Source organism: Pleurodeles waltl, chromosome 4_1 (assembly GCF_031143425.1).
Source record: "Pleurodeles waltl isolate 20211129_DDA chromosome 4_1, aPleWal1.hap1.20221129, whole genome shotgun sequence".
Classification (NCBI taxonomy): Eukaryota; Metazoa; Chordata; class Amphibia; order Caudata; family Salamandridae; genus Pleurodeles; species Pleurodeles waltl.
Window position 1 is genome coordinate 351,426,309 of NC_090442.1, and position 24,681 is coordinate 351,450,989.

Sequence of the window (24,681 nt, forward strand, 5' to 3'; positions counted from 1 at the left end):
AAAAAAGACAAGAGTTAGTTTTCACATTTAGTCAAGGGCATGGCATGCGTTTTGGCTTTTGCTGACTTCGCCCCTGCATGGACAATTTTCAAATCCAGCATAGTGAGGCATGGAGCACTTGCTAAACCAGAGTATTCATTGAAATGTGTTTTTGGGCCACACTCAACAGATACATTCTCTATGAAAAGGCTTGTCTGTTGGGAACTTTACCCATTGGGGTGAATCAACTACATCACCACCAAAGCCAGATTATGTTACCAGCATGTATTGATAATTGCTTCCATACACCTAGATATTTTTACAAACATTGTTCTAATGGTATATACAATAGAGTATTAATAGTAAGATATTCGTATCCTATCCTGAACTCTAGAACCTAGTGGAAAATGAACCTTCTTTTTTAACTGCAATTATATAGGGCTCAATGTACTGAGCAGTCCCCTCCATTCGAAAAATAATAGGGTTTGAGAATTCAAACTTTTTATAGGCAATTAACCCCATTTCACTAATTTAAAAAGCCTTTCGGGTCGCAAATAGGTTTTATGATCCATTCTGGGTTGCAATTAGGTAGGGGTATCACCTCCTAATTCCAAGTCACAGAGTTAGCAAATGTGTTTGTGGTTTCCATCCATTTATTAGTACCGATACTTCAAAGGAGGTGGTAACCAATTTGCAAAGGGGAAGGTCTCTCCTTGGGACACCACCAGGTTTGTGAATCGTGTCTGATGTCCTTGGGAGCAGCAGGCAATGGAACAGAAGACCACTACCAGCTCCCCCCATGTATTCACAAAAGAAATAAATATTAGACAGACTGTTTAATTTGTGTCATATTAGTACAATAGTACAATAGCATCGCAAAATCAATGAGGCCACAAAATGTTGGTGCTTAATTTGCTACCGTTTGTGAGACCTGTCTTTTAGGACATTGGGACCATAGTTCTTTTTTTTTTATCCACTAGTAGCTGTCGGCAAGATCGCTCAGCCTTTTAGGCCACTTTATGGCGATCTGTTTGACCTACTGGTCACCAGTCTAAATCATGACAAAGGCTATAATTCTTTAGTTATTGATAAATTGAGTACCAATACATTTGACTACAATTACCCCCTGTATTTACAATTGTCAGGAATTGCGGTGCATCAAGGGAGCGTGCTGCATAGCGTGAAAGGGAGAGCGCGAAATGTTTCATGTGTACTAAGATATTGAGTATTTCTGTTCTCTCCTTGGGCCGACACACTGTGTCCTGCCTAGTGCTAACACATGCACCTTTGCACTATTAGTGAGAGTGCTGACATATAAGGGCTTTCTAAGTAGCAACAAACAGTGTAGTATTAGACCTAAATAAAAAACGACCTATTCATAACTTATTTTTGTAGTTTTTGGACATTTTTCTGGACATTACAACCTTTAAACTTAAACATGTTTAAATGGACTATGTTGCTCATTTCATATCACATCAGCTTGCGTCTTGAGTTAGGTCAAAAAGTAAACAATATGCTACTTGGTAGACACTGCATAATCTTTGTCTCAGTAGAGCTAATTTCAGGTTCCCGTGTCCCACTTGAATCAAGCTAAGAATTGTTTTACACTGTTAGGCAGAGCTTAAACGTACCAGGCATTCCTCAAGGACTTTGGAGAAAAAAACACATTGATTGTCACCTAAATGATTCAGTGAAAAACACAGCATCCTGTTTCCCAACGGTGCATAGCATTGTTCTGTATTCTCAGAGGACCGTCCATCAAAGAGATGGTAGGCTAACCTTTACCCTGGCCCATGTAGTTGTTGCACTTTCAAGTATTTTCTGTCAACATAATGATGGCTTCGTAACCAAAGTAAATTGACATAAATGATCGCCATACTTACAGTGTATATGGCACCCAGGGGTGTTCAAGAAAGCAGCACAGTGGTAATAGACAGTAAATGTCATGACTGAATAAATGCACAGCATAAACTAGTGCATGAAACAGCATAATACACTACCTGATTAAAGCTGAACCACACCGTGCTGTCACCCCCACCGGGCATGGTACTGCTCAACATATGTTAACCATTTCCGAGGTCTGTCTAATGGATTTTATGTATTCTTATACCAGCAGCCATAGTGCGCCTATTGCTTGCGAGAACGATAAATGCAAATATATTTTAACTATTTTTGAAGTAATATCTCTTATAATTCACATCATGTGATTTGTGAAAGTTATTTCTGCTTTGGGAATACCACCCCTGATTTGATTATTTTGCTTCATGGGTGTAGATTTGTGCTGTGCTTGAATGTAAACTTTAGAATGTAGTTAGAAAGGGAATTAGAGACATATTTACTATTTCAGGAAATGCAGTGCATCAAGGGGACCTGCTGCCTAGCGTGAAAGGGAGGAAGTGAAATGTTCCATTTGTACAAAGATATGGAGCATTTCTGTTCTCTCCTTGCGCAGACACACTGTGTGCTGCATAGTGCTAACACAGGGACCTTTGCACTATTAAAGAAAGGACGCATGCATAAAGGGCAGGATTGTTTTTGTGCAGGAAGATATATCTCTTTCTGTGTGTGATACAAAATGCATCATCCATAATACGAGGAAATAGCGAGGTAAAAAAAACAGGTCCATCTGTAATGTCTATAGCATGAAGTTATGTTAAAGAGAAGGTGGAAATTGTGGGCGATGGAGCAGGTGGCACATTAGAGGCTGACCAAATGACACTGGAGAGCCAGGTGTCAGGACAAGAGTAATTAGGGAGGTGGGTGGAATCACGAGGTGAGGGAGCCACCATACACAGCAATAACGGCTTTCAACATTTTGAGCACATTGATATATATCACACAGTGGTGTTGTGAACCCCCTTCTTTAGCAGCTACAGTGGGAGTGGAGCTCTCGCGGACCTAGTCTGTCTGCAACTCGGCAGACAAATGCTCATAACTGACCTGAAAGGGTGGGTGAATAAGTGAAAGGCTGGATGGATAGATGAGAGTTAATGGTGGATGGATGGGTGAGTGAAAGGCTGGTTGGATAGATGAGTGAATGGATGGATAGATGGATGATTGAAAAGGTGACTTAATGGATGAGTGTATGGATAGATGGATGGCTGAAAAGGTGGATGGCTGAGTGAAAAGATGGATGGCGTGAAAGGGAATGTGGATGGATGAAAGGGTGGGTGGATGGATAAGTGAAAGGTTGAATGAACAAATGGATGAGTGAAAGGATGAATGGAAGGGTGAATGGATGGATGAGTGGAAGGGTGGATGGATGAGTGAAAGGGAGGATGGATGGGTGGATGAACGGGTGGATGAAGAGTGGAAGGGTGGATTGATGGAATGAAAAGGTGGATGAAGGTGTGAAAGAATGGATGGATGACTTGCTGGATGAGTGAAAGGGTGACTGAGGATGGATGATAGAAAGGATGATGGATAGATTGATAGGTTTGATTGGATAGGTTTGGAGATGGATAGGTTTGGATATTGATGGGCAGATGGACAGAATGGTGAAAGTCTGAAGATTGAATGACAGAATGTAAAGCTGTAAGGTGGAAATCAGCGGGTGGATGGCAGGATGAATGAATAGATGCTTGGATGGAAGAGACAAAGCCTTGCTTTACTTATTTGGTCCCATAAGAGCTTTGGTTCAAAGTGGAGGGTATTTTAATTTTATGGATACTCCCTTGATAGGACACACAAACACATACAGAGACAGACCAAGACCACCACTGTAATTAGACCTTCTGTTGAGGTAAATTTGCTGCTTCAGCAGGGGTGGCTCCTCCGCAATGGCAGAGGAGCTTGGCCACCCTCCCACTCCCCACCAGCAGCAGCAGCTGTAAAACTTTTTCAAGAAAATAATAATAAACTATGTTTATCATTGTTTTCTTGTCAAAGGGGTGGGGCCACGGTCGATGACAGGGACACAGGGGGAATGCACAGCACTCCCCCTCTTTGCGCATGTATGTTTGGCCAGCTGTCTCGGGCCGGCCAAACACATATGTGCACTAGGCTCTCTCCATCCTGGCACTGCATTGCTGGGTTGGAGACAGCAGGCAGAGACTCTCACTCTGCCTTGGAGTACCCTGGCTGGGTGCTCCGTCCAATCCTAACGCTGCTTTTATGCTGCCAGCAGCATGAAAGCAGTGTAAGGACTGGATGCAGGGCAGGCTGGGATCCTGTTCCTACAGTGGAGGACCGAGAAGCAGATCGGAGCGCTGAGAAAGGTATGTTTTTGTACAGTTAACATGTTTTTGTTGTCGACCCCCACCCACCTCGCCATGTGCCTCCCGTCCCACCACTTTTCCTTCTTGCGAGCTGCCACTGCTCTCCAGCCCCTCTTTTCTGTACAAAGGACAGCTCTCTGTGACTTAATTGTCACATTTAGAATTTTGTGCTCTTGTTGAATGTCAAATTTAGTTAAATGAAGCAAAAATAAATGCAAGTTCGAGGATGAATTAATTTTTAAAGTAAAATCCAGGACAATAGCAATGGTGCTTAACATGTATGGATAGATTTTGGCTTGACTTGTTAAGTCAGTCAGTGCACCAATAACAAAACTCTCTAATGTTTTCGCTGTCAGAAAGGGATTTCTTTGTACAAGCACCAACAATGACAACTACCAAACCTAAAAATGGAAGCTCAAGCCTAAAAATATTTTAAAGTTTATTATGTAGAACCACATACACTAGACATTTCGTGAAGACATCTGACTGAGCATCACAGAGTTCAAGGTCTCAGATCCTCATTTTGAGACCTGATGCTATCTGGTGACTGCTGTTTGATATTTTCAGTACTTCAGCATTACTACAGGCTATTTAGCCTCTGCTGTTCAAACATTGTGTCCATATACCAGTTGTCATGACAGCATATTAGTAGTGTCATGACACCCCATCCAATATATTTCTTCTGCCATCACTCTCAGATTGACAGACAAGCAACATTCCATTAACCAGGTGGTTCTCTGCCTACATCATGTTGCAGGAGACCGATTTCCACCTGTGCCCTTCCCCCAGTAATTGCACTGTTTCAGCACAAATGCAGCCAAATCTGCACTATCATCCTCCTAGTTGCTCCTGCCTCATTCAAGCCCAAGCTGTGCCTCCTGCCTATCAGTCGCTAACAAAAGAGTCTCTGCATGCTTATTCTCAGAACTCACCATGCACGCTATTTCAATGAAGTCTATCTACTGCCATTGAGACAGTTTTCTCGACTCCTGCCACCTCACAGAGAGTACACATTGAGTAGACACTATATAAAACTTCACTCTGTTGGTCCTACAGCCTTCCTTATGCATTAACCTACAGGATGAATGGTTAGACACTGTCTCCAAAATTATTTGCTCTGTCTGTTTCTAGTATGCATTGATAGAAGCGCCACTCCAGGTGAGTCATACCTGCTAAGTAGCTCCATATAAGCTAAAACATATTCAACATTCCCTGTTTTCCATCCATCCTACATGGAAATGTAACCAATAACTCCAAGAAACAGAAAATGGAACTAGCAGCTTCAAAGCTCACTTCTCTCCATCGTGTGAAATAAACAGGTAGAGGTGTAGGTAGCACAGTTATAGCTTCACAGTGTACTTCAGCCCTTAACTGGGAAAGAACCATTATCTCACTGTAATTGCTATTTTGCACTTTGTGGGTAAAAAGTAAATGTTAGTAATATTATTTGCCCTTCACAAGCCTGACTGGATGCACCATTACATTTGGAGTTAAAATTCTTTTCAGAAGGCCCTACCACTTAGTTGACTTTTTTTGCTCTTCTAAGTTCGTTGGTAGGGGGTGGGGGGTACGATCACCAAGAGGCATTTCTGCTATTTGTGCAGTTAAAAATGCCTTAATTCTTGCATGCTTTCACCACTGGTCCTGCTACTGGAACTTCATAAGAATTTCCATTTGTGTAGAAGAGCTTTTGTATTTTTTTTCTATGCTTGAGAAGATGTCATTTTAGTTTGTGAGTGATTACCACTATGTTGAAGGGTTCTTTGCTCACTCTAAATATGAAGCACTTGGTTCAGATAGCTCTTTTGGTATCATTTACTAAGTACTTTTGTTCTTTCGTCACTCCTATAGACAGTACTGGCATTGTGTTGCGCTGCACTAATACCATCAGGTTCAAGCAGCTGTAAATATGATGCAATGTCAACATTGGCGGAATAATTACCCGTAGGAAATGACCATCTTTTCCTTGGAGTACCAACAGATTTTCACTCTGTTACTTTTTGCTGCAGTTTGACCTGCCAAAATAAACGTTTTTAACAGATCGTACCCTTTTAAATATATAGGGCCTGATTTAGAGTTTGGCGGATGGGGTTACTCCGTCACATATATGACAGCTCTCCCGTCCGCTGTTTTACGATTCCATAATATGCTATGGAAATTGCAATATGGCAGACGGGATATCCGCCACATTTGTGATGGAGTAACCCCATCCACCAAACTCTAAATCAGCACCCTGCCCCGACCAATACAGGACCAGAGGAAGATCAAAAGAGGACTGAACCTGCTGTATGAGAGGCCCCTGAAGGTCTGGACCTTCTCCCTTTTGTACTTAGGACACAGAAGTGAACTCCATAGGCCATAAGGTTGAACTATTAATGCTACAGGGACTCAATTAGCTGCAAGAGGTCATTCCTAAAGATTCCAAGCTGGCCAATCCCAGCTGGATATAAAGTGGACTCTGCTAGTGGCTTCAGCTGGAGTAATTCCTGACCCCCAAGTGCTGTCTCTGAGGTCCTGGAACCCCTTGACTCCAAAGAGCGACTGTTGGTCTTCTGGTGGCGTTAAACACAGGGAAAGAGACAAATTCTGGCCGACTGTGATGGAGCATGGGCCAGGGACAGGTACCAGGTTAGTCCCACTGAAAGAATAACTTTCTCAAAATCCGGCACAACAAGTTCAGTTTGCGGTGACAGAGGCCATGAGGAGCATGCTGGGCAATGTAGGCTGTGATTGCTGTAGTGCACTGAGCCAGTTGGATGTTGTGGACGGTCATTGCTGGAGCTTCAGATTGGTAGTCACCCCAGGTGGTTGTTGCTGTAGTGAGAAGTGCAGATCTGGTGTTGCGGGTTGTCACGTGGTTGCTGTAGCGCAAAGGGTCAGGTTCACTAGAGCTTCATGTTAGCAGTCATCATAGACCGCAAAGTCACAGTACAAATGAGCCTGTTTGCAAAGAGCCCAAAACACCAGGTTTTCACCATCTTTCACAGAAGGAGCTCAGCTAATGCCAGCCAAGGGTCTATAACCTGGGGAGGCACTTCTTGGAGTTCAAGAACTCACTCAAGCAGAGGCCAGCAGTGCTCAGGTGGGTCCTGTACCAATTCCAGTGCAGCAGGTCAGTTGGGCAGTTGCAAGGACAAAAATTAGGTGATGAATTGGGGTGCGACACAAGCAATTACCAGTGGCTGAGATTAATTCAAGAATTTCATCCATCACCTTGTTGTTTTTGCATGTGCCACTCCATCCCAAGTGTGCCGGGTATGCCCAGATGAGCTCACTGTGCCACTTTAACTAAGCTATACCTGCCTGAAGAACCCGAACTAGGGCAGAACATGCCCTAGGTTGCTTGTGTTCTAGTTCAGGTAGGAACTGGCGTAGCAGTTTGTGCTAGAAAGTTCCCATGAGGAGCAGGGTCAAGACTGATTTGCATATAGCTGGGTCCATACTGAGGTGGTGTGGTGGCAAAAACATGGGCATTCCATTTATCACCCTATTGTTTGGGCAGTTGCAAGGAGGCCTCTGAAGCTTGTTGTGTCAATGTAGCTCAGACAGGAGGTCAGTCAGATGACCCATGGATTCAGTCAGGTATCCTGCGATGAAGAGATCAGGTCTAGCCTTCCTTCTCAGAGAGCAGGGCTGACATCAAGCAGCAGGGCAGCCCTCTGGTGGCCAAACAAGCCCTCAAGGAGCATGGCAGTCCTCTGGTAACAGCAGGGCAGTCCTCTGGGGAACAAGGCAGGACTCAAGCAGGAGGGTAGTGCTCTGAGGGACAAGGCAGTCCTTCTGTAATGTCCACAGGTCCAGGAGTGTACTGATAAGTGGCTCTGGAGGTCCACTATTTATATCTGGTGCCAGCCTTTGAAGTGGGGGGGATTCCCTATACTACCTACCTGGTTCTGGAAAGTGCTTCCTATACCCTGCCATGATTCCAAGATGTCTGATGTGAAAAAAGCAGCAATAAATGCGCAAACACCAAGACTGGAGGAGCGGCCATTTTCTGCACCACTCTCAAATACCTCAGTTGAGGTTTAATCAGTTATTCCTCTGTTTTATCTTCTTTCAAAAGCTCATTTATCTACTATGAAAAAAGTATTGTGCTAACGTGTTGGTGAAGATGAATACTCCTTGTGGATTTACTTGCCAAATTATGCCTTCTAATTCCATAAACATGTTTAATAATCCTGATGCATTTTGGGCCCCTGCCCTTCTTCAGGGGATATATATACCACAAAGTGTGTTACCCTCGTCTGTCGATATTCGCTTCTGCGTATTCATTGCTAATATTTCATTACACCCAAGGCGAAGGGTGATACCTTTGTGCACCCATAACGTTTGTTGAAGATTGATGAGTAGTGGCAAAAAACTTAGAAGAAGGGAATGCACTTCCTATAAATGTATATAAACCCTCTTGATGTAAAAAAGACCAGGGTCAGGTTCCTTTGTAAGTGCAGAAGACAAAGGCCTTTGAAAGGCAAGTGGGGTTGGGTACACTTCGACCCCCAAACATCCTAGCAACATGGCCTATCCTCTCCACAGTCCCCTTTTGTCAATGTCTGGAAGGAATTCACAAACCCCAACTGCGGAGGCATTCACAGTCATGTGACCCAGGATACTGACAGAAGGCCCTAATGGTTCAGGCAAGAAAATGTCAATTTTCTAAAAGTCGAATTTTCAGAATTGTGACTTAAGATCTGATTGTTCTATTAAAATGAATTTAAAATTACAATTTATTTGAGTGTAAACACCATTCCTCTATCTGCGTCTCATCAAAAGTTATCACTTATTAAATGTTATAAGGCAACCCCATTGTTAGTAAATGGAAGAGATAGGCCTTTCAACAGCGAAAAACAACGTTGGGAGTTTTTTGCACTGCTAGGATAAGTAAACCTTAAACTCACATGTGCTACCTTTTAAATACAGTGTTTGCTGCCCCATGAGCCTTTAGCGCCAACATTAGTGTTGACTTATATATATAATAAAAAAGGAAGGTTTATGCCTAGCTAAAGTTTTATTTTACCAGGTTGAAATAGCAGTTTAAAACTGCACTATAGGATTCAGCGGCAGGCCTGAGACGTATTTTAAAGGGCTACTTTAGTTGGTGGCACAATGAGTGCTGCAGGTCCACTAGTAGCATTTAACCTACAGGCCCTCTTTACATGTAGCACCATTTACCGGGGACGTAAAAGTTAATTAAATATGTCAGTTGGGTACATGCCAATTTTGCCATGTTTTAAGGAGGGAGCACATATACTGGTTAAAAGTTCTAAGCCCAACAAAAACAAATTCCGCCAAACTGGAGGAGTGAAGGCAAAATGTTTGGGGGAACATCATACCAATGATGTTGGGTCCAAAATAAATTATTAGACTTTCCCTGCTTCACGTTTTTTCATGTGTCCACTGATTGATACATAATGTGCTGTACTTTTCACAGAGTGAGCACTTGAACATGTCAGGCACATCTTACATGAAAACCTGAAGTGTAAATAAGAACTGTACGTACAGAGATTTGTGAATCAGGGTCTGACAGTGTTTTAATTGACAGTTGATCTAAATATATCCCTTATCTTTGACCATTCAAATTTTATCACTCAAACAGAGGCCAGAAGTGAGTCATTATTTTGATATATTTGCAATGAATTAACACAGCAGTTTCTTTTTTATTTCTCCGTACTCAAGTAGAAAGAAAAACTGTTCATTTTCCGAAGAACATGTACGTTTTGCATTATGACTGTCATTGTAAGGTCTGATTATTATGTGAATCATTCCTGCGCTACTTCGACTGTAGCCTGTGTTTTCTTCTTAGTCCTTTTACTGTTACTTTAAACCATATTAAAAGGGTTTAATTGTCTAATTCTCCTTGTTTGATACTTTCGGACCCCCCACCTCTTTCATATTTGAGAGCATACCTAATCTACACAAAATGTCCCTCTACAAATGTTTCATTCTCATCTCCCGCTAACTCCCATGCTGTGCAGCCGTTTGGACTTTTGTCTGCTACTTCCAACAGCACATGACCCTTTCTATACTTTACAACCCATTATCACTCTGTCTCACTTTGACACCCATTAATTATCAGCATCCACTGGCCTTTGCTCTGCCACCCACTAATACACAAAACAAGACAAATGCATCTAACAATACTACTATCCAAATGGTTATTTACTCCAAACAATGATCAGGAAAATGTTATCTCTATAGATGCATTGCATAACGCACATAGGTTATAAGTGAAAAACGTCTGATAAACATAAGTGACAATAGCAATCAAAAGGGTGTATCTACAAACAAGAATATTGTGGCCAGTTCTTAGCTAACCAACAATATAGATAAGGGTCCACGATTTCATTCTACATTTCTATCCCTAAGGAGATAACAAGATCGTCGTCATTATTGTAGGTATAACCGAGCCCAAGAGACATGCTAAAATATAGAAAACATAGAGATAGTATGGAGACAAGAAATGTGGTGTAAGGTGCTAAAAGCATATATGGGAAGGTACTTACAGTAACAAAATAGAAAAGAGGATGGAAAGAACGCGCATGCGAAACAATTCATAGTAGTTGACTAGAATCAAAATATTGCTTACCTCACCGGGTAATGCAAACCGTGTCAGTGCCTAGGGCATGATACACGTGATTAAGAAGGAAGAACTAATGAGAATGCTATGGAAGCACATTACAGGACCAAAATAGAGAGATCCAAAAGAGCCCTGATTACTGGAGGATAATGGTAAAGAACTCTGGGAATAGGATGCCAGGAGCCAAATGGAGGTGTCTCAAAGACCCGCCTAGCGAGTGTCAGGTTACTCACTGCCTGTTGAGTAGCGTGAGCCTCTCCATGCAAAAGGAGTCTGAAATGGGGAGTGAAAACCAGGTAATCAGGCAAGGCAGGATGGAAGGGGCATCCCATCAGTAAAGAGAACAGTGTTACTATGAGTGGAAAAGAAAGTGGTTGTTTGTTAGTCTAACTTTTAAGCCAGCGGTGTGGAAATAAAGTAGGAACAAAAATGGACTTCTTCCTGGATGTGTTGATAACAAGGTAATAGAGAGAAATAAAGGGCACAGTGGCCCTGAATGGAGCAACCTTTTTGGAGTTGTCAAGAGTTAAAGACCGGAACAAAGGGAGAGAACTGCTGCTACCCACAATATCTCAGAACGGCAAACAGAAAAGTGAATAATGTAGAATTCCAAGGGGACAGAAAGATGTAAAAATTGAAAGGAAAGTGGATGCTCATTGGTTTTACATTAAAGCCAGCATTATCAATATGGAACCAAAAGTCTTCAGTGTCATGGCTGTATGGATAACAGTGTAGTGGAGAGAAAGATAGCACACACAAGTCCTAAATTGATCAGCCATTTTGAAGGTCGATACCCTCAATAACAAGAGCTAAAATCAGATGAATAACTAAAGTGGAATTCCTAGAAGATGCAAAGGTGTAAAAATAAAAAATCCAAAATGGGAGCTTCACGTGGGAATGGCAGAAAGGAAAGGTGCATGGCAAGGAGAGTTAGTACAATGAAATAGGACGAGTACAGAACACAGTAGAAGAACATTGCCGGTGATAACACACATTTACGTTAATTTCCAGTTTACATTTAGTGACATTTGGCAGTCCCAACACAAGGGCCATCAGTGTCCTTGTTTAATTCTAGAGTCATAGTACATCTCAAAGTCTATATGAAAAGTAGCCAGTTCTCTTGCCGGTTTAAGCTGATTCTTATTGTTTCCAATTGTATTATCCATCTGAGCTCCTCTTTATTGAGAAGATGACCAATGTTGCCCATTCTTGGCGGGGTCTGGAGGATGCTGATGACTTGGATCATTTGGAGAATGTCCTTATTTGGTGTAGGTTTCCACAGGGGTGGGAGGAGTAGTGACCCTGCAGTAGATCCTACTGCAATGTTGACATATACAAATACGTATCTGTTGTGTTGCCTGTCCTTTGTAGAGTTTATTGCCTGGGTAGTTTCTACCATGCACAACATTAGAAGTATTTCAGTTAAAGAAACTTTTTTTGTGGAGGCATAATCTTCTGCTCAATCAATTCATTTACTCCTGGTCACCAAACTTATGGGTGGAGTCAATGCCCACCTCTATTGATGCTCACATAATTTTCTGGCAACAGCTCCGGTGTGAAGCCAAACCATCAAAAATAAATGCACAGAACATAGGTATGATGGAACCCGAAAAGTGGCCTTCATTCCAGGCATAACATGGAAAACGTATGTAAATCTCTGAAATGAAACAAGCTTTGCCCCTCTGTGAACGGGCATCTCCTGGGTGTAGGTTGCATCATTTATTGAGACTCGTTCATAGTGCACGTGTTTTTCAGTGGAAGAAAAGACTGTTAAAAATAATTTTAACATATTCAATACCTGTATCTGTGTCTTCTAAGAATGTAGCAGATATAAATTAATGGGATGTTTTCACAAATTTCAGTGATCTCGCCCTGGGCAGCCATGAAAAGATTCAAAAGGTCAACTCAGATGTTCTCCTTCGGCTACATAGAGAAAGCACCATTCTCCCCTGTCTGGCTCGCACGGTAGGTTATAAACTTCTTTAATTTATTCCCTGCCAGCAGGTTGCAATGGCATCATCCGTGAAAAGATTACCTGTGCGTACACAGAGCACCTTTGCATGTGTCCTTTTGGCCATTATTTTCTACCTCTACCCTAGTTTGGTCTCATTTTAAATACTTTCAAATTTTTGCTTTGTAGCCTAAAGTTCTTTTAATACAAATAATGCCTTTCCATTAGTTATTTTTCCTAAGTTGTAGAGATACATCATTTACTGGCATCTAATTCCTGATTCAGCGGCCTATACTGAAAAATATTACATTTTTTGGTCTAGTTTTTTTTCAAGACAGAATGTTACACGTATTATGCTAGTACTGTTATTGAATGTCAATTGTCCTAGAAAAGTTATAGAATATGCCTGCATTGCACATAGACAGGGTGTTGTCATTCTCTTCCAATATACGTACCCTTTTTCTGCATGCACTCTAGCAATGAGTACTCTATTCGAAATAAAACAAAATAATGCATTCTCCCACAAACCTATACAGCAGATAATTACTGAAACATGTTCTTCAAGAGTGTACTTTAATGAGTGTGATAGTTGAATTGGAAAAGGCTCCTAAAAGTATTTTTCTAGATAACTTGATAAAGGCTGTAGTCATTGCATCACATCATGACTACTACATCGTGAGTAACTTTACATTGAAACTTTGTAAGTAAGTTTAGACTTGTTTTGTATAGTCACTGATGTTCATGTATATAGCGGTCACCACTGTGTAGTTATAGTTAGTTGAGAGTTTTCATAGTTATGGCAGTTTTTCATCTGCTTATAACTCATGTGCCGTTTGACATATCTGCATGACAATTAAACAAAAAAAAAGTTCTGTCACTTTGGCTCCTTTATGGAATGTTTAGTTCCGATCCATCAAGAAAGATGCTTCCTGGGATTGATTTTTGCCCCTCTTTGCAGAAAATGGTCACCTCAGAGGGTGAAACCCTTCACCCCCCTTGCTCAGGGGTGGCCCCTTGCTTGCCAGCCCAGGAGCACTGAATAAATATGGGAGAATTGCCCAGCAACTCACATCACTGCCTTCAGGAACCCTGGTCTGCACCCCAGGGAACTGCACTCCATATGACTGCACCTCCTGTACACTGAGGAACTACAGCTTTAAGGACTTTGTCTGGATATCAGTAGTGAAGGAGTGGACTCCCTGAAAGCAACAGGTGAAAAGAGCTTCACCTGCAACACCCCCACCAAGAGGGTCCCAGCTGACCACTTTGAGCTGGACGTTTGATGAGTCACCAGATGCATTCTGGGTAACGTAGCCCCAACATCTCAAGGACCATCTTAGAGCTTCTAGACCCTTGGATTGGTGTTATAGACCTCTGGGGACCCAAACGAGGACTCCTGGAAGGAGATTCGAAAGTTTGGAGATGATTGGAGGACTTTTGGAAAAAAACTCCATAAGGTGACCAACCCGTCGACGAGAGTCAAGCAGCCAACGACCGTGACCTGGCCTGAATTTCAGGTTCGTTCTGCTGAAGCTCCAGATCTTTTCCCCATCAACAAAACTTCCAGGAGTTGACCGGGAGCTCATGCTGAGCCAAGCCAATGATGTTGCATCAAAACCCGGCCTGAGGAGGAGCCTTGCTCGACGACGAGAGAAAAAGCTTCAGAAAAAGACTAAGTCCGATGGTAAAACTTTGACCGAGGTCCCCCGTTCAGTGATTCCGAGCTGAGATCCACTGCAGTTGGCCTCAAATTGTGACTTGGTCCTGGTCAAGTGCAAGCAGATGACCCCGGTTGGACCTACAGATTTTTTTAAGCGCTAGAAAGCACATTTATGATTTATTCTTTAAAAAAATCATATTTTTGGTTCCACTAATTGAATTTTTGTGGTTTTGGTGTAATTTTAAATATAAAAATATTTTGCAATTTTATAAATTGGTGTTGGTTTTTTATTGTGTTTAGTGTCTTACTTATTTAATGTATTTGTGGTTCTAAATGCTTTGCACACCTGTCTCCTAAGTTAAGCCTGCCTGCTCATTGCCAGCTACCAGGGGCTGAGCAAGAGATTAGTTTACTGAGACCTTGACTGGACCTTATATTGTGATTGTGGGCTTATAACTAGTGGTAGGTAAAAGCCAATGCCCATTAATAACCCACCTCCCAATATACCACATTTGACAAGAAGGTAGAACTTTACACAGAAAGTGATTTTTGTGATATGATGCACATCCATTCATCCATTTTAGAGAAATTAGCATTTAAAGAGGGACTTAAGTTGGGCAAGAAAATATCAGTTGGTCCAGCAGGACTTCTACAGTACCAAAAGCCCAAATAAAAAAAATAAAAAAATATGCCATTCTGGTGACATGGGAAGATTTTTCTTCCATTGGACATTTCCGAACAACAGTACCAATGGTAGCACTATTGTATAAAGTGATCTGATTAGCTTGCTGCAACACTGAAGATGTTGCAGCTGCTTTACTACTTTACAGGACTTGAGGACTGGGTCCCAGATTTCTGAAAAGATTTTGAAAAGGCCACAGCACATTGGCCTTCACAAAATGCCTCTACAGAAGAGCTACATAAGAGGCCATGGTGGGGACACCACGGCACCCAGGGCAGTGTGATTAGCCAAGCCACAAAGGGACCAGCTCTTAAGTTAAATTAAAAAAAATATTCACCAGTATTGCAGTGCCAGCACCCAGTACCTCCCCAAAGGATCCCTGGTACCCCAATACTAGAATACCATTAAAAAAAACTACAAGGTCACAGAGCCACCCCACTGCTAAACACTGCTTGAGGCTGTGCACATTGGGGAGTTGTGGAGTTTGGGTTCCCATGGGTTTGATGGGTGCCTATGCGGAGATTGACGCAGTGCTTAGCCAGAGGCCAGGCCCTGCAGCAAGTTCCTGCTGTGTGAGGTGAAGGCCATGTGCAGTGGAGAGTTGGACTGCAAGGTTCTTGGGTACAGGGGCAGATTACAGGCTAGTCCCAGTGGGCTATGCACCAGTGTGCACAGCCAAGGGCCATACACTGTGAGGGGGTTGTGCGTGTGCTTTGCTTTGAGTATGATACAAAGAAAGAAGAAATTCACTTAAAAAAAAAAATGACATTGTTGTTAGAGACTCAATCACAATATTTTGTGTGATGTACCCCTATATTTTTTCATGACTGCTTTCCCTGGCTGTAGAACTCTGTGCACTTTACCCCTGATAACCAAAAGTAAAGGGTCTGTGCTCCCCCTTCACCATGATAAAACTGGCATACTCCTGATTGGCATGGTTAATTTGCTTAAAAGTCCCTAGCATACAGTACCAAGGTTTACCTAGGGCCTGTAAATTAAATGTTACAAGCAGACTGCAGCTCCCATTGTGCTAACCATAACTTAGCTCAGTAAGAAATTTTAATTAAATAGGAGTAATCTGTGCAGCTTCAGTAACTACACATTACAGGAGGAGCACAGGAACAATAAACTGAGAGAGAGCAAGCAGCTGCTGGCTACTGCTGTCCATCCTCGGGCCCAAATTGGAAACAAGGGTGCATTTTGCACTTGGACAAGTTTGATAACTGCTGGATTATGCTTCTCACATAATTATGTGTAATTCTGAGGAAATTATGAATAATTATATAGTGGAGAGTGTTACACCAGTTATTCCCACCTCTGTAGCTATAAAAATTGACTATGCCCAAAGGGAAAAATCTTCTCAGGTTGTAGGCGCCAAAAGGGCCTGACTGGTGAGGGACCTTTTCAGGGCATAAAATACAAATTTCTAGCTCTTAGAGCTTTCCCACCAAAAATCAATTCGCTGAGACCTCGTCCAATAGCTATCCAAAGTCATGGAGTCCTCTTCGGCCACATGCTGCTGCCTTGCCCCACTGAGGATTTTTTACTTTAATTCCAGAGATGTCTGAATAGAAAACCTCTGATCGGGTCAATCATGGTTTCTGTAGCCAACTCATGCACCTTTGCTGTTGGTCTTAACTTGCACCTAGATACTGGTCAGTGCAACCAGATGACAATGGTTGATGTTTAATGCCTTGTAGCAGTATTGTTTTTTTAAACTTCAAAAATATGTAACTTGTTCATCTTATTGGATCTTTGTTGTTTTAGTGTCATTTTACTTATTACTATTTCCTCTATTTTTCTATAGGGATTTGGTTTTGTGCTTTGATTTTATTACTTTTCTGATACTGCATCAGTACTTTACACACCGCCTCTAAGTTAAGCCTGTCTCCTTGGTGCATCAGCTGCCACAGGGGGTGAGCTCAGATTTGTTTAGTGCCTTTAGTGGTTAACCTGGGCAGGGGTTTTGGTAATTGCTTGAGGTGTGTACTTGCCCCTTTTAACTAATACCTCAGTTTTTTCTATTAGGCGTGTGTTATAAATGGGGGTTCTGGTTGGCTGGCGTATGCACCTAAGCCAGGCAGAACCCACCACTCTAGTCAGGGCATGTAACGTACCTGCTAAAGATAGCCTGGGCTCACCCTCTGAAAGCTTTGCTCAGTGTATGCAGACAGGCTTACCCTCAGAGGCAAAGTGTAAAGTATTTGTGCGATACGCTCAAAGCAACACAATGTTACAACACAGAAAAGACTCCACACAAGATTAAAAAAATAAGGGCCTTTTTATATAGTAAACTTCAAATATAAAATGATTAAAATCTAGTATGTATCATGCGCAATAAAGCGCATGCCAATATCTGTGAGTATTGGCAATTGCAGTGCATGCCTATTAGATGCAGTAATGTAAGAGAATGCGCTTTGAAATTATACTGTCTCTGAGCTGTGCCCCATTGGAGAGTTATTTCTTATGTCACTTAGGGGGCTTTTCAATAGTTTGGTGATGTACTTGGGGTCGTAAGAGGCGCCATGCAAGCCAGAGGGGTCTGCTTGAGTCTAGCCGGGGATCGGGACCGCTACACAGCCCCCGGCTGGATTTGCAGTCCGGGCAGACAGGGAAAAGCACTCACTGTGGTGACCACGGCTAACGTTCTGCAGGCAATCCGCCTACGGTGTTTATGATGCTGGCAGCTGGGCCACTTGGGCCCAAGGCAGGTCATGCCAGGTGTCCATGTTGCTGACTGTGGGCTGGGGGGAGAGCGTGCACTTGTGTAACCCAATCAGGTAGGCTGGATGCCATGCACCCTGATGGTTCTGTCTGGCGGTGTCTGCCCTTTAAGTAGTCTCTGTGGCAGCACTTTGGGGTGCAAAGTGCTGGATGCAGCGATCTTGCGCCCCAATGAAAGTCAGCTGGCTGGTGCTGACTCAGTTGCTGGTTGTAGTGCATCTTCAGTGGGATCTTCTCATGGGTACACCGGTTGCCAGATGCCAGTGTAGTCACTTTGGAGATATGTTACAGCTTCTTCACAGAGCCTAGGTCAGCAGGCAAAAGGGTGGCTCAATAAGGCAGGCAGCAGACCCTGGGGACAGTGAGACTCAGCAAAGAAACAATCCGTCTGGCACAGCAGTGTTGCCTCCAGCAGAGTTTCTTCTTGGTCCAGTAGAGTACTGTCTTAGTGGGTCAAGAGGCCCATTACATATACAGGAAAGTGCCATTGATATAGGGGATGACCATAAAAAACAATTGTTGGGAAGTAGATAGGTTCCTCTTTCAGGTCAGTCTTGGGATCAGACAGCCAGTAGGAGGTAATCAGCCCCTTTGTGTGAGCTCCAGCCCTTACCCTTTGAGATGTTAGTGTGAGTTCCTTCCAACATCCTCCCCAGGAAGACCCATCAGTATGTAGATGTGGCTGAGAATCATATGTTGTGGGTGTCTGAAGGGAATGCACAAGTGGACCTGTCATGTAGCCCAAGCCAGATGTGTAATGGAGATTGGTGGCTGTAGGAACACAGGGCACAGAGTGCAGAGAAATGTCCACTTTCCTTAAAGTGGCATTTCTAGAATAGTAAAAATAAATCTGAATTTACCAGTAAAGAGGATTTATTATAACCAGTCCAAGGGTACTAAACATGATGCAGCCAGTTCTCTCAGATCAGAAATTATAGCTTAAAGATATTATAAGGAATTCCCAATGCTGGCCTAAGAGAAGGGCAGGCCTCAAATTAATGAAAAATGACTTTAGAGGTTTTCCATTACTAGGACATGAAAGCTTAAAAGTACATGTCCTACCTTTTGCTTACATGGGACTCTGCCCTACGGGCTACCTAGGGCCTACCTTAGGGATGACATATGTATGAGAAGGGGAGCTGTAAGGTTTGGCAAAAGGTTTTCAAATGCCAAGTCGGGTGTCAGTGATACTGCAGGCTCTGCAGTGACCGGGCTACTTAAGTGGGTGGTGCAATCAGTGCTGCAGATGCACTAGTAGCATTCAATTTACAGGCCCTGGGTATATGGTACACCACTGAGCAAGGGACTTACATGTAAATGCCAATTGTGAATACACCAATGCTATGTTTAGGGGAGAAACACATGCACTTTACCACTAATTAGCAGTGGTGAAGTGCTCAGAGTCCTAAGGCCAACAAAAAGATACAGCAACAAAAAAGAAGGAAAAGGCAAAACGTCTGGGGCGAGACCACCATAAGGGTCACAGTATGATAATAAGATCGTAGCTCATATTAAAAAACAGATATACACACAAAGAAAGGATAAAGTGATGTTATAAGTAGGTATTGAAATGAGGTTAAAAAACATAAAAAAATCCCTGAAGTTTGCCAATTACATTTTATTGAGCTTGGTATTACTTTTTTCACCTCCATGCACTACCTATGACCTTGCATATTACACTGCTCAATATGTTACATGACATCTTTGATGACATAGCTGATAGCAAAGGTCATTGTGACAGCATCCTATAGGGTTTGTGGACTTGAAGTAATTCAGCACATTACACCTGTTCCCAGTTTCCTTTCACCAATAAAATGATAATTGCCATTACCTATGACCCGATGCTGAACACACAGCCTGCCTCTCAAGTCACATTTTGTGGCTGTTACCCTCCAAAAACATGGCATGTACAGTATTCATAACTGGGTCACCCTCTTAAAGACTTAACATGACCTACAGTTCTAGGTTATGAGGTATGCATTAGCCACCGATAAGACCCGTTCTGCCAGGCCATATGGACAGTCTTCCATAATTTGTTAAAATAAACTACACACATTCCTGAGATAAGCAAAATGGCATATAACTTTCAGAGCTATGCTTACAAGCCCAGTATGAATTAGGGAACAAGGTCTTGACCTTGGTCCAAAATGTTTTAAAGTTTGGGATTTCTCCCACCACATCCACGCATCCATCTAGCATGGTGTCATCCTCAAGGATGCCTTGTGGACATTTAAAAGCAACTGTTAAACATGACATGATTGGTACCTCTACGTACATTCTCCCTAGTTTGTGGTCTACACAGATCTTCTGCTATCACTAGATGTGGTGCATTGGCCTGTTTTGTCTATTGGCACATGGATAATGCTAAACAGGTCCCATTACATGTGTTGTGACTGCTAAACATGGCTAAAGGTTTCCTCATCCCAAATGTTATATCTTACTTTTAAGTAAGGCCACAGTACTAACGAATGGTAACAGTGCCGGTGATAAAAAAGTTAAATGTTACATATGGGCTGCGTGCTAGGTTTGCTTCACCCACAAGTGACTTTAAAATCATGACTTCATGTCTGCAAGTACAGCTCTGAACTGCTGTGAGCAAGTATACACAAAAGAGCTGTTTGTGAGCTGCATAATGGCCCACTTCTTACATTACCTAATCCACCCATAAGTAATTCTTTTAAACACAATGTCCTTGTAGTTTAAGAATACGAAAGCTCTCTTTCACTGTATTGGGCTACGGTATCTCTCTCTTATATTAAATGCCAGTTTGTGAATACAAATGCTAGCGCACCTGGTCCTTAGTAAGTAAACTTAAAAGGGGACGCGTATAGGCCAATGAACCTCTTGGATCGCATGGAGTATCCTAGCTATGTAGTAATCGGTGAACATAAGCTATCAAAGAACGTATCAATAATCAATAAGCAAAACCCTAATCATCAGTGTATAACGTCAACTTTTCATGAGTAACCACAACTCAATTATACGTTTTATCAATTTTATTACCCTATTAGTTACAATACTAAGTCATGAGGTTAATTCAAACTTTATTCGATCAGCTCATAATTAGGTTATTAGCAACCACCAATAACATAATCTAATCAGAACATGAGAAAACATATGCTCTAAGGCTTCAACATAAGCTAACAAAGATGAATATTTCGACATTAATAGCAGAGTGCAGCAATCAGTTCATCAATCATTTGTCATTGTCAATGTCACCCAAGGGAACCTTACCTAACCCAAATTAGCATTAGCATGTGGGACTTCATGCGAAAAACAATTTAGAACAGCTAGAAAATAAACTATAAAAACAGCGCAGTTGGTACCTAGAAAGAAAAGGCACAAAGTCAACAGTCACATTGCCATATCTACCTATCCACAGAATGGATCAGCAACACAGTCAGTCTTCGTCTTCAGGTCATCAATCGATCAGCAAAGCATCAGGCTCTCAAAAGCATGAGCCCAATGATTTAGGACTATATATATATATATATATATATATATATATATATATATATATATACATACATACATACATATATATTTAGTCCTAAATCATTACACAGCATCCGAGAGGCAATATTTACCAGCTTCTCATGGCAGGAATGACGCCGGCACCATCCATCAACTCGAACACTGGATTTAGCTATTTTCTTGGTTCTCTCCAGGAGAGTCCCTACATCTTGGCTACTTTTTGGAATTCCAAATGTGTGGGGGGAAAAGAATGCTAATTTGCCCTGCATTCTTTGTTTTATAGAGGCTTATGTGTGAAGTGCCTCCAATATCAAACAATTCTCTGCACTGTAGGTAAAGCCTTAGCAGAGCCAACTACTCTAGTTAATGTCTGGACCTGGTTCAATGTAGACTTCTTTAGATGGAGAAGTCTGAAGAATCCATTTTTTAATTCATTCTTAAACCATGCCAACATATCAAATGCCTTTATAAGAAGGCAAAAGATGAAGCCCCGTACATTTTACAGTCTGCAGTTGTATTAAATATTTTAATCATAAAAATGATTTCAGTTCATCTTGAGGGTTAATTACTTTTGTCATTGCAAGATAAACCATCAATTTTTTAATGGAGATCTGGTGGTGCACAGCACACATGATCCTCCTGAAGATGAAAAGAGTTAGGTATATTTAAAGTGCATCTTGGGCATACATTTTTTCACGTCGACACCTACTAAGCATGTACATATTTCTGCTAGTCCATCAAAAGGTCTGCAGTGAGTAAATTTAAAAGTAGCGGCGCTAAGACGTAATCCTGTTCAGTAAAAATTTCATAAGGAATTTTTCGGCTCAATTGTTTGGTTTACCCATGGACACAATAACCCTTCGATCTTCATATGATTGTATTATTGATTCTGGCAATGACTGATTTGATTTGTGGTTTGATTGGTGTGGTCATCCTATCATAAACACAATGAACCTTACAGAATGGTGTGTTGTAATTTCCATTGCAATTACAGCGTGTTCTTTGTCAGCTTATTATGTCACTCCTCTCGGCCATTAGATATTAGCCAGAAATAATACTCAGCGTAGGGCAGCCAGTCCTGCGACCTGTTGGTCATAGAAAAGCCGATTTGAAACTCCCACCCAGAAAGCAAAGCGAGTGACACCAACTGACCTAATAGGGTTTCATGCATCTCGATGAATGACATTGGCTCCACATTCACAAGGCAGGCAAATGGATGCTCATAAGATCTATACAAACTCAACAGCATGGCAGAGTCTGCCAAATTAATTGGCTATGTACACTACTTTGAAGCAATCGTGTCAAATCTTGCAGGAAATTGTTAGCCTATGTTGTAAAACAGCACAATCAGCCGCTGTAGTTATATTAGGAAATGGACAGTGCATTTTAAAACAAACACATCAATAAATGCCAGATGTAAGTAGAACCGGTTCGTCAAACGTTTGTTTTAGAATGCACATGATTTTATATTAAGATTTAAAGGTGCTGTCCTTGCTTCTATCTGCTATAATACGTCCACTATTTTGTCCCCTCTGCTTTAGCGTTTCACAATAAACTGTTCCCTCAACATCGAGCCATTTTTTTCTGACACTTGGTCATAATATATTAGATAAAGAAAGAATCCTGAATGTGGAACAGCTACATAAGTCTCCGTGTGGGTGTTGTGTACCACTGTGGATTTATTTCAGTATCTCGCAACATTTAACATGTCCAGTTCTAAATCATTACTAAGGGCTGCCTCTCTGGGCTATCCTTTACAACGCAACACTGTTCCTAATGGTGACTAGGGCTTCGGCGGGGGGTGGGGGTAGGGTCCATGTCCATTATAGTGAATGTGAAGCTCAGCTTGACAATCATACCCCAGCCATTGGCAAAATAAGGGGATGTTCTTTTTATAGCATGTACTTTTGTATATTGGTCAGAATCTGAGTTCAGTATCTCTAAAATATGGGTACCACTTTGATGGGAAACATCTACCCAGCATGTAATTATGAAAACAATTTGTAGTTGTTGAATTCTGTTGTCATAGTGACCACAAAGCAACATGTTTTACGGATACAGTATGCCTTTTTGTGCCTAAATCTGAATATTAACTTCCATAAGCTGCATCTGTTCATGAAGTTCTCCAGAAGGCTTGCTCTTACAAGCTTGACTGACTAGACCCCAGCCCTTCAGACATTTCAGAGTTTCAGCAATCGCCGAGTCTGGTTTCGGTGTCTGGCGGAAGCCTATGAGCCCTAGAACACTTGACAGTGCTCAACAAAGTGAAAAGAAAATGTGTCACGGATGCGCCATCAGACCTGCTGAAGAGTTTCAAAGCGAGCAGCGCCAACCTCGAAAATAGAGGTCACGTGCCAAAAATGAACTCCGGGAACACCGCCAGCTCGCAGACGCACCCTGCTGATGATGATGTTTTTTGTTTTATCTTGAGGCAGGGCTGAGGGAGAAAGAACATTAAGTGCACGATTCATAGCTTTTTCAGGGATGTGGAAAACATTTTGTGGAAAAGTGGGAACTAAAAAGCAATTCTGAAGGAGTCTTTTCACAGACAGGCTGTATGTCTGTGTATGGCAGGCGGGAAGACTCACCATGTTTTGTGTGTTCTAATTAATGGCAGCCACCACCCCCAATTCAGCTCTTGGTAACTCGAAAAAACCTGCTGTGCACTTTTTTGTTACCGTGCTGCCAAGAGGCTTTCTTTTCTCAGCATCTGGTTTCTGTGGTGCCACTTTAGGTCGAAGCAGCTCAGTGGTTTCAACACGTGCACTACATAGGGTGACCATATTTTGAGGAGCAAAAACGAGGACAGGTCAGACATAAAGGAAGGACCAAAGACATTAGTCTCACTTTTATATCTGGCCTAGCCCGTTTTTTTTGCATAGCTTTGTGAATGTGTGCCTATGCGTGTGTGTGTATGTATGTATGTGTATATATATATATATATATATATATATATATATATCCACATATACACACACACACATATATATATACACACACACATGTGCAAGACTACATATATAAACTTAGCTATGGCTTGACCTCCCACCCTGCACCCCCAATCTGGCCCCACCCATTTCTGTCTGCTCGCCACTCCGTCTCTCTGCTGGGAGCAGACAGGGGACGATGTTGCCTGATAGTAACAGATAAAATACTTTATTTATTTCATACTTTGTAGGCCTCTTTAACTTATGCTTCCCTAGATGATCTGACCTTTGTCCCAAAAACCTGGACATTTATTTAATAATATGACCTTTGTCACAAAAAACGGGACATTTATTTATAATTAGGAGACAAGTCTGGACACCAGGACAGTCCTCTAAAAACCAGGACTGTCCTGGGAAATCCGGGACGTCTGGTCACCCTAGCACTACAGTACTCCTGCTGCATGCTGATTACCCCAGACATAGGACTGAGTTG

General features: G+C 42.0%; 1 protein-coding gene across 2 annotated transcripts in view; it reads left to right on the plus strand.

The window, feature by feature from the left end:
- The window catches only part of PIK3C2G (phosphatidylinositol-4-phosphate 3-kinase catalytic subunit type 2 gamma), a 2,001,768-nt gene that overhangs the window by 315,767 nt on the left and 1,661,320 nt on the right, over positions 1-24,681 (plus strand). For both annotated transcript variants that reach the window (XM_069228485.1, XM_069228486.1), the window contains exon 6: positions 12,633-12,735. In XM_069228485.1, the coding sequence (XP_069084586.1) occupies positions 12,633-12,735 (103 nt within the window). The remainder of the gene's footprint in view (positions 1-12,632; positions 12,736-24,681) is intronic.